Raw genomic sequence first — 11,144 nt, 5'->3', positions numbered from 1 at the left:
CCCCTACCACACACCCACGGGCCCTGACAGTCGCCCCCCACCGCCCACCCCACGGGTCTGCCCGGCTCCTTCCCACGTCCCTCACCCCCCACCCCCAGATCCCTCGCCCCACTCATTTTTCCGGCCACAGACGCCCCCTACGCCCCGGGCCCTTCACTTCTGCCGCCAGAACCCTCCGGAAACCCTACACCCCCAACCCTCACCTCGCCCATCTGCCGAGGACCCCCCGAGGCGCGCGGCCCCGCCCGCCCCAGGCTCGCCGCCTCCGTCTCACCCCGCACCCCTCTCCCCCCGGGGCTGGCGGGCAGAGCCGCCGGCGGCGGCGGAGGCCGGTCCCAGGGCCGGGACACACCCACCCGCCCGCCCTCCTGCCTTCCCTCGCTCCCTCCCTGCTTCCCTCCCTCTCTCCCGCCCGCGCTCCGCGTTCGCTCCTTCCCCCTCGCCCGCTCCCGCTTTCCCCGGCGCCCGGCCTCCCTCTCCGCCTCCCGGAGCGCGGCTCTCCCGGGCGCGGCTCCGGGGTTCATGGTGACGAGGCGGCGGCCGCTCCAGCCCAGAGGCGGCGGCGGCGGCGGCGAGAGCTGGGACACGGGCGCGGGCCGCCTCTCCCAGAGCGCGGGGCCGGGCGGCGGGCGCGCCCAGGCGGCGGCGGCGAGCGCCCCCCCGGCCCGCGGCCCCGCGCGCCCCCCGCGCCGCGCCCCCGCGCGCCTGGCCGGCGGGGGGCCGGGCGGGTGGGCGGCCGCCGCGCCGCGCACCCATGGACGGCCCGGCCATCATCACCCAGGTGACCAACCCCAAGGAGGACGAGGGCCGGGCGCGGGGCGCCGGCGAGAAAGGTGAGGAGGGGCGCGGGCGGCGGCGGGCCGGGGGTGGGAGCGCAGCCCGCGCCGCCGGAGTTTGCCGTCCCGCGCCGGCACGGCCTGGGGGACGGGTGTGCCCGGCCGCGAGGGTGCGGGGGTGTGGGGTGCGCCTGCAGGGGAGACCGTGAGTGTGCGTGTGCCGGCGGGGATGGGCCGAGCGTGCCTGCGCCCGCGGGGAGCGTGTGGGTTGTGGGTGCCTCTCAGCCGGAGGTTGTGAGTGTGCGGGGTGACCCTGGCCGGCGGCGAGTTTGTGGTTGCGCTCACGCCGGCGGAGAAGTTGTGAGCGGGTGTGTGTTCCTGGCAGGTTTTGTGTGTGCACTGGCCAGAGGGGTTGTAAGGGTGTGTGTGCGCGAGACAGAGGTTGTGAGTGTGTGCGTGTGCCTGATGGATTGTGAGTGTGTGTGTGTGTGCTAACCTGTGTGCACACTCCAACTAAGAGATTGTAAGGATGGGTGTGTACCTAACAGAGGCTGTGAGTGCACGTTTCCCTAACGGGCTGTGAGTTTGTGTGTGTCTCTAATGTAGAGGTTTGTGTGTGCCTCAGAGGTTGTGGGGTGTGTGTGTTTATGTGTGTGTGCGCACACAACGGGGCGGGGGCTGGGCGGCATGACAGAGACACACAGAGACACCTTTGCCTGCATAAGCGTGAGTGTGTGGAGATGTATGTATATTCACTCCTGATGGAGTTTGTGTGTCTGTGATTCTGTTCCCACGCCACTCAACTGGCCCTGGGAGGGGGTGTGTGTGCACTCACACTCGAAGGCTGTATGTGCATGTGTGTGCCTGCCTGTGCTCCGTGTGTCCACCAGACAGGGAGGCTGTGTGCCTGGGTGTGTTTAGTTGGCTGTGCAGGTGCTAGTTTGGGGGGTGGACAGCACTAAGCACCCCCCTTCTCTGCCCTTTGCCGTCTGGGTGACACCAGCCTGTTAGGAGCACCTGCCAAGTCTGGTTCTCCTGGGCCCGTTGGGGGCCCAGCTCTAACAGGTACTGGGGAGCCCTGGGGTGCCAGGTGTGTCCTTTCCCAGTGAGCCGGCACGTGGTGTGACTCGGGCACATTTTGGCCCCGTGGCTCTCTTCTGTTTCCCTCTTCCTCTTCTTTTTGTCTCTCCCCCGCCCCCCCCCCCCCCCCAGGAGACTTGGTGTCCCCTCTCTCACAGGCCCTGCTCACGGCTCCTCTAACACGCGCTGTCCTGAGGGTTGGACAGACTGGTTTCGAAGGGCCAAGGAATTCGGCTTGTTTGGTTCTGGTGACTAAAGTTCACCTCACTTTCTTACTGCCCCCGCAAACACCTGGATGGAGGTGGGGCGCAGCCCACCCGGACCTCTCTGCAAGCCTGGCGCGGCCACACCGGCCTCTGAAACAGGGTCAGATTTCTTTCCCTGCGTTTTCACCTTTGCTGTGCCCACGGGGCGAGGCGTGCAGCCCTTCTGAGGAATCCTGGTGGGGCGGGGGAACACTCCTCGGCCTCTCCCCAAGCTGGGACCACCAGCCCACCAGGGAAATGCCAGAAACCACCAGAGGTGTCCTCAGATTGGGGATTTGTCAACCCATTTGCACTTTCGTAGACTGTAAACATTGTGTCTGCAGACTTGTTTTCTTTTATGTAAGATGAGAACGCAAGCTCCCACAGGCATTTTTCTGTGCCTCACAAACTAGCTAAAAAATTCTACAGGCGGGTGCTTCAGGTGAACCCTCCATGTCAGCCTGGGGCCCCAGCTGGCAGCACCTAGGTGGTCTGGTCTCCCCGCCATAGGAATAGTCAGTTTGGGGGCCCTGGCCTGCGGGCCCTGGGCTGGGTGTGACCCCTCCGGAGGGTTTCATAGAAGGCATCAAGGAGGTCTGATGCACGTGCTCCTCACCCGCTGTGGACTGAGTGCTTTGTGGGATGCTTTGCCAGAGAGAGAATCCACAGCTCTGCGAGGAGAGGCGTGGCATAAAGCAAAGAAATATTTGGAGAGGCGTGGCATACGGCAGAGAAGTATTTGTCGGGGCCTTGGCCCTCCTGCCTCCCCACACCTGACTCCAGGAGCCCGGGCCTCCCCAATTTTCTGTTTTCCTCTAGCTGCTAGGCTTTCTGAAGTAGAGTCAATCTATCCAAACTGCAAACCATGTCCAAATACTCAGGACCGTGCATGTTCTGTTCTACTTGTTTACATTGCTTCTCACCACAGTCTTTTATCGTCTTTAGCAGCTCATTCTGTTTGTTTTCTAGTGTCAGACTGCCTGACTGTTAACTGATGAGAGGAATTCTTTGCCTTCTTGATCTGGGGTGGGATAGCGAGCTAGTAGCTTCTTCTTGCTGAAGCATTAAAATCCCACTCGATTTTTTTTCCCTTTAAAAAAAACGGAAATGATTTTGGTTAACTGCAGCGTGGCAATAAACTTTGGAGCCAGACGTTGGAACAGCGTCTTCGGAATCATGAACCACTAAACACGTTGGGCAATGCTTCTAAGTTGAGCATGTTGATGTATTTAGATAGACAGGCAGGATATATTTCACATACTTTTAATTCTAGGTAAACACTTAATCGTCTTGTTTCTAAATATGGGACCTGGACTGTTGTTAAGTTTTGTGGTAGGAAAGAAACTATGGCTTTTAAAAGTTTACTCTCCTCACTTATGCTGTAAAATGAGAGTAATAATGAATGCCTCTTGGGTTTGATATGAGGCGACGTACGTTAAGGACTCGGCCTGGTTCACCAGCGTGCCGCTATTTCATACGCCTCACTCAAGGCGCAGATTTGTAAAGGAAGTGCTAAGCATGGGCTGTAGTGTTTTGCACGGATTGAATTACAGCTTGACACACTGCTCTGTGATAGTGTACCAGCCAGAGATGACTGTCGCAGTTGTCACTGTCAGCCTGGCCTGTCATGGAAGCTTTATTTCTCTGTTGTGTTTGACTGGATTGAGAGTGTGAAGATGCAGAGACAAATGCCCCCATGAGTTTAATTCAGTCTGCTTTGCTGTCTGGAAACTGACTCTTACAAATCAATATGAAAAAGTCAATGCAGTAGAAACATGGTCAAAGGATACGAACAAGAAAGTCAAAGAAGAGGACATCCAGGAAATCCACGTGCCCAATAAGTGTACGAAGTGACGCTCCACTTCCTATGAAACATTTTCATGCCAGCTCGGTTAAACATTTAAATGATTGACAACCTCCTAAGTAAATAAAAGTTTTAGGTAATGGATACTCTTAAAGATTTTTGTGACAGAATAACTTTTGTGAGTACAGATTTTTTTTAGAGAGTAATTTAGTACTGAATCATTTGGCTACAAGTAACAGAAAACCAGACGTATACTGCAGCTCATACCAGTGTAGGAGTTCATTCTTCTCACCTAACATGCGGTCTGGAGGTGGGCTACTGCCGGCTTTGATTCAGCAGCTCATTGGTCGGGGCTGACATCATCGCGATTCTCTTGGCTTTCCTTCGTGTCGTAAGAGGGCTGCCACCCCTCCAAACACCACAGCCACCGTCAGGGCAGGGAAAAAGGGACCGTGCCAATCATGTCTATGCCTTTCACTTGGAAAGCAAAAGCATTCCTAGGGACCCCTTAGCATACTTTTGCTGATGTTTCAGTGGCCAGAACTGGGTCACATGGCACCCCTAGCTGTAAGCAAAGTGAGTTTCCAGCTTTTTTAGCCTTTGTTGTGGGAGGAGGAGAGGAGATGATTGGAAATGAGTGGGAACAGGTAGGTGGTGGTTCAGTTGGTCAACGGTGTTGGCCATTCCTTCACAGCTCCAGTCCCAGTTCTGGGCTTCTCTCCTAGGGAAATAACCCGCATATGTGCTTTTGTATCGGTGAAGGCCTTTCACCGATGGCAACATTACTTGCAATAACAAAAGTTGGAGCTTTCGTAAGTGTCAGCAGGCAAACAGACTATGGTGCATCAGTACCACAGATGACTGCGACGCAATCGAAGAGAATGAGTTAAATCAGATCTAAATATACTGACATATAAACTTCCAAGACATTTTAGGGGCGGGGGCTAGGAATCGGAAAAAACAGTATAAATAGTATGATTCTATCTTTGTAAAATCACACACACGCAAAGCTGTACATATGTCTGGAAATACACACAAAAAAATCTAGAAAGAAATATTTCAAACTGACAACAAAGATTTCCTCTGGGGGGAAGACTGGGATGGGAGGCAAGGGGAATGACAGTGTATTTGTGTTTTACAGATGAAATTTTTCAAACTAAAATAGAAAAGAAAGTTCCCCTAGCTCTTTGGAGGAAAAGAAATATTAATAATGTAAGGGAATTGAACAATAATGAAACAAAAAAAGCCTCAATTAATATGCAATATTAGCAAGAACATATCAACTCTAGCTAAATGGTTGCTTTGTAAGTGAATACGTGCTCCTCGACAAGATTTTTTGTAGGCACATTTGTTTCTGGCAGATATTTCGGCCTAAGGTGCTAGGTAGATTTCTCCCAAATGTTTTCCGCCCTTGAGCTTAACTCAGAAACCTTTAACCTTTGAGCTGCTAACAAAATTACAGCAAGAAGAATCTTGGAAGCTATAGTTCTTTCAGATGCCAGAGAGATTTGAAGTAGATTCAGCTTGTTTAACATTTTTAAATTAAATTTTTTTTAATTTAGAGATAACTGTAGATTTACATGCAGTTGTAAGAAATCACACAGAGATCCCGTGTCACTTCTACTCACTTCCCCCTCAATGTTAACATCTTGCCAAACTATAGTACAAAATCAGAACGTCGACCTGGCCATGATACAGGAAAATTCCATCACCAGGAAGGTGCCTCCTGGTGCCCTTCTATAGCCACTCCTACTTTCCTCCCATCCCTACCCCCTCCTTAGCCCACTGGCAACCACTAGCCTGTTCTTCATTTCTAAAACATTGTCATTGTAGGGATGTGTATAAGTCGACTCAAATAATATGTGATCTTGGGACTGACTTTTTCACTCAGCATAATTGTCTGGATCTTCACCCAGGTTGTTGTTTGTCTTAATAGTTTGTTCTTTTTTATTGCTGAATAGTATTCCGTGATGTGGATGTACCACTGTCTGTTTAAGCATTCACTCCTTGAAGGACAGCTGAGTTGTTTCTGGGTTTTGGCTGTTACAAATAAAGCCCCTATGAACATTGGTATACAGATTTTGTGTAAACATAAGTCTTTATTTCTCTGGGCTCAATACCCAGACACGCAATTGCTGGGTCATCTGGTAGTTGCATATTTACTTTTTTACGAAATTGCTACACTGTTTTTCAGAATCAATGTACCATTTACATTCTCACCAACAATGTGTGAGTCATCCACTTTTCTGCATCTTCACCAGCATTCGATGTTGTCACTATTTTTTTTATAGTAGCCATCCTGCTGAGTGTATAGTGTTGTCTCATTATGGCTTTAATTTGCCTTTCCCTGATGGCTGGTGATATTGAACAACTTTTTCTGTGCTGTATATCTTCGGTGAGATGCCCTTTTGTGTCTATGGCTTGTGTTTGGGTTTTTTTGTTGTTGTTGTTTTGCTGTTGAGTTTTGAGAATTCTTTGCATAGTTTAGTTATCAGTCTTTGTTATATCAGTGGTTTGCAAATATATTCTCCTTGTCTGTAGAGTGTCTTTTCATCCTCCTAAGAGGGCCCTTTGCAGATAAAATTTTTAAAATTTTGATGTGCAGTATATCAGTTTTGTTGTATATCACTTTTATTCATCATGCTTTTGTTGTCAAGTCTAAGAACTCTTTAGCACTAGATCTCAAAGAATTTCATATTTTTTGAAAGTTTTGTAGTTTTTACACTGTACATTTAAGACCATGATCCATTCTGAGTTAATTTTTTTATAAGGTGAGAAGCTTGGGTTCAGTTGTGTGTGTGTGTGTGTGTGTGTGTGTGTGTTTTCTTGTGGGTTCTAATCACTTCAGGCACATTTGTTGGAAAGGCCGGCCTTCCTCTTTTGAATTTCTTTTGCAATTCTGTCAAAAATCAGTCCAGCGTATTTGCGTAGATCTCTTTCTGAGTTCTTTGTCTTGTTCCATGGATCTGTGTGTCTTCTGGCCATACCATGCAGTCTTGATTCCTACAGCTAAATGTTACATTTTGAATTAAGATAGACTGATTCTTCCAACATTTCTTTTTCAGAATTGTTTTAGCTGCCCTACTGTTATTGCCTTTCATATAAATTTTACAGTAATCTTGTCTATGTCTACAAAAATCTTACTGAGATTTTGATAGGAGTTGAATTAAACCTGAATTTGGGGAAAATTTGACATCTTTACTATCTTGAGTCTTCCTTCAATCCTTGGATGCAGTATATCTCTTCATTTATTTAGATATTCTTTGATTCTTTCATCAGGGTTGTATAATTTTTAGCATACAAATTCTGTTCATGTTTTGTTAGATTTTCATCTAAGTGTTTCTTATTTCTTTACTTTGAAACTTTATTTCTTTTCTTATTTATGTTCAAATACAGTTGTCTCTATTTTCCCACCACCACTTTCCCCTGCCCCACCCCCCACCTCCCACCCTCCATCCTACCCCCTAAGTGTTTCTTTTTTGAAGTGGTTTTATTATATTTTTAATTTAGGTGTTCAAAAGTGCTCAGTATATAGAACTATATAGTATAGTACAGCTAATGTATAGAAATACAATGGACTTTTGTATGTTTTTCTTTTATCCTGTGACCTTGCTGAGCTTTTAGTTATAAGCAGCTCTGTGGATTTCTTGGGGATTTTTACATAGATAAATATGTCATCAAATAAGACCAGTTATGTTTCTTCACTTCTGATTTGTATGCCTTTTATTTCCTTTTCCTGCTTTATTGCATTGACTAGAACTGCTAGAGGGATGCTGAGTAAGAATGGTGAGAATGGATGTCTTTGTCTTATTTCCTGCAGTCTTTTACCATTAAATGTAATGTTAGCTGTAGGGTTTTTTGTAGATGTTGCTATCAGGTTGAAGAAGTTCCCCTGAGTTCCAGTTTTTCTGAGTTTTTATCAAGAATGAATGTTGAATTTTATCATAAGCTTTTTCTGCATCAATCAATACGATCATGTGAGTTTTCTTCTTTAGTCTGTTAATACGGTAGATTACATTGATGAAGTTTTTAATATCCCTAAAATAAGCCTCATGTTGTGATATATGATTCTTTTTATATATTGGTGAGTTCTATTTGCTAGTATTTTGTTAAGAATTTGTTATATCTGAGCCCTGGCTGGTGTAGCTCAGTGGACTGAGTGTAGGCTGCGAACCAAAGTGTCGCAGGTTCAATTCCCAGTCAGGGTACATGTCTGGGTTGCAGGCCATGACCCCCAGCAACCACACATTGATGTTTCTCTCTCTCTCTCTCTCTCTCTTTCTCCCTCCCTTCCCTCTCTAAAAAATAAATAAATAAAATCTAAAAAAAAAGAATTTGTTATATCTGTATTCATGAGTGATATTGCTCTATAGTTTTTTGTTGTTTTGTTTTGTTCTTTTTTAATTGTCTTTATCCAGTCTCACTCAGCTTCATAAAATGAATTGGAAAATGTTCTCTCTTCTCCTTTCTGGAGGAGATTATGTAGAATTGGTGTTACTTCTGTAGTGAAATCATCTGGGCCTGGAGACGTCTATTTGGGGGAGGTTTTAACCACAAATTCAATTTTCTCAATAGTTACGGAGCTAGCCAAAGTATCTCTTGCATATTTCATTTTGTTTTTTGAGATTTTATCCATTTCATCTAAGTTGTCAAATTTGTGTGTATAATTGTTCATAGTACTATTCCCTTGTTACCTGTTAGATGTCTGTGGGATCCAAAATGACATCCCCTGTTTTATTTCTGACACTGTTAGTTTGTGTCTTCCATCTTATTTTTTTGTCAGTCTTACCAGAGGTTTCTCAATTTTCTTGATGTTTACAAAGAACCAACTCTATGTTTCATTGATTTTTCTCGTTTCAACTCCATTATCTGTGTTATTTTATTATTTCCTTCCTTCTACTTGACTTAGGTTTATTTTGCTCCTTTTCTAGGTTCGTGGAGGAGAGCTTAGGTTATTGATTTGAGACTTTTCTTCTTTCGTAATGTCTGTATTTAATGCTACATATTTTCCTCTTATCTCTACTTTTACAATGCCCTACAGATTTTGGTGTGTTATATTTTCATTTTTATTCAGTTCATTGTACTTTCAATAGACCTCTTTTTTAGAGCAGTTTTAGGTTTACAGGAAAGTTGAACATAAGGTAGAGAAAGTTCCCATATAATGTTGAACCACCCCCGCCCCACTATTAATACTATTGATGTCCTGCACCAGAGTGATGATACATTATTACAGTCAATGAACCTGCATTGACATATCACCCAAAGTCCAAGTTATCACAAGGGTTCATCCTTGGTGTTGCACATTCTGTGGGTTTTGACAAAGTGTAATGGCCTGTGCCCAGCATTACAGTATCACACAGAATAGTTTCACTGCCCTAAAAATCCTCCCTGTTCTGTTTATTTGTTCCTCCCCGCCCCCCCTCCCAACCCCACCTCCCCCAATTCCTGGCAACCACTGATCCTTTTCACTCTCTCCCTAGTTTTGCCTTTTCTAGAGTGTCACATGGTTGGAACTATGAAGTATGCAGCCTTTTCAGATTGGCTTTTTTTACTTACTAATATGCATTTAAGTTTCCTCTCTGTTTCTTCATGGCTTAATAGCTCGTTTCTTTTTAGTGCCGAATAATATTCCATTGTGTGGAGCACCACAGTTTGTCCATTCACTTACGGAAGAACATCATGGCCGCTTCCAAGTTTTAGCAATTATGAATAGAGCTGCTGTAAACATTTGTACGTAGGTTTTCCTGTAAAAGTGAATTTTCAGCTCATGTGGGTAAAAAACAAGGAGCACCATCGCTGTATTGTGTGGTAAGAATATTTTTAGTTTTGGCCCTGGCCAGGGGTGGCTCAGTTGGTTGGAGCGTTGTCCCATAGAGGAAGGGTTGTGGGTTTGATTCCCAGTCAGGACACGTACCTAGGTGGCGAGTCTTACCCCCATTTCAGGTGCACACAGGAGGCAACCAACGATTGCCTCTCGTATCAGTGTTTCTCTCTCTCCTCTCCTCTCTCTCTGGAGCAATAAAAAAAAATGTCCTTGAGTAAGGATTAAAAAAATAAAGAATATTCTTAGTTTTGTAGGAAACTTACCAAACTGTCTTCCAGAGCGACACTGCCACCTTTAGTTTTCAGAAGTTTAGTTATGATATATTTTGGCGTGTATTTCTTTCTGTTTGTCCTGTTTGTGGCTCACTCAGCTTCTGGAAAATTTGTAGGGTTGTGTTTCTTGCCAAACTCGGGGGGTTTCAGCCGTTACTTCCTGACATGCTTTTTTAAGTGCTGCCCTTCGTCTTCTCCTGCTGGGACTCTGATGACACAAATGTCAGGTCCTGTGTTACAGCCCCACAAGTGTATCTCAATACTAATTTTAAAAAACATCTTTTCTTTCTGTTGATTCAGACGAGGGACTTTCTGAATTATTCTGTCTCCAAGTTCATTAATTTGTTCCCAGCCCCCTCCATTCTGCTATTGAGTGCACCCACTGAGCTTTTTATGTCAATTTTTGTATTTTGTAGTTCTAAATTCTCTCTTTAGTTTTTCTTTACCTCTTCTATCCCTTTGCTGAGGCCTTCTATGCTCTCTATTTGTTTTCAATGTGTTCCTAATTGCTTTTATCATGGCCGCTTTCAAACCTTTGTCAGATAAGTGTAACATCTCCATCATTTGGGTCTTGGCATCTATCTGTTTTATTTCATTTGAGATTTTCAGATCCTTTGCATAGCAATAGAACTACAGTTGAAACCTGAACAGTTAAAACTCTGCATCCTCCTGGCTGGCGTAGCTCAGTGGATTGAGTGCCGGCTGCGAACCAAAGTGTCCCAGGTTCGATTCCCAGTCAGGGTACATGCCTGGGTTGCAGGCCATAACCCCCAGCAACCACACATTAATGTTTCTCTCCCTCCCTCTCTCCCTCTCTCTCTCTCTCTCTCTCTCTCTCTCTCTCTCTCTCTCCCCCCCCCTCCCTTCCCTCTCTAAAAAAATAAATAAATAAATAAATAAATAAATAAATAAATCTTAAAAAAAACCCTCTGCATCTTATGTAAACCCACTGTTTTAGTTGGTTTTCTCTGACACTGCTCTGGTAGAAGGGCAGCACTACCTCAACACTGCCAGACAGAGGTGGGAGCCTGGCATCCCCACTTGGCCTCTTTTGAGATGCTGCTGAGCAAGGGAGGGAGCTCCAGCTTCCACGTGGTCTCTCCGGACCTGCAGTGGGAGTGGCATCATTACTGCTAGGCAGTG

At 46.2% G+C, this 11,144-nt stretch overlaps 1 protein-coding gene across 2 annotated transcripts in view; it reads left to right on the top strand.

Moving 5' to 3' along the window:
- The first annotated feature begins 692 nt into the window (after positions 1–692).
- CTDSPL (CTD small phosphatase like) overlaps positions 693–11,144 on the top strand; it is a 116,364-nt gene continuing 105,912 nt past the window's right edge. For both annotated transcript variants that reach the window (XM_028518988.2, XM_028518987.2), the window contains exon 1: positions 693–833. In XM_028518988.2, coding sequence (XP_028374789.1) covers positions 755–833 — 79 coding nt within the window. In that variant the 5' untranslated portion in view covers positions 693–754. The remainder of the gene's footprint in view (positions 834–11,144) is intronic.

This window comes from Phyllostomus discolor, chromosome 7 (assembly GCF_004126475.2).
Source record: "Phyllostomus discolor isolate MPI-MPIP mPhyDis1 chromosome 7, mPhyDis1.pri.v3, whole genome shotgun sequence".
NCBI lineage: Eukaryota > Metazoa > Chordata > Mammalia > Chiroptera > Phyllostomidae > Phyllostomus > Phyllostomus discolor.
Note: the sequence above shows the minus strand (reverse complement) of the source record. Positions and strands in the feature narration are given on the sequence as shown.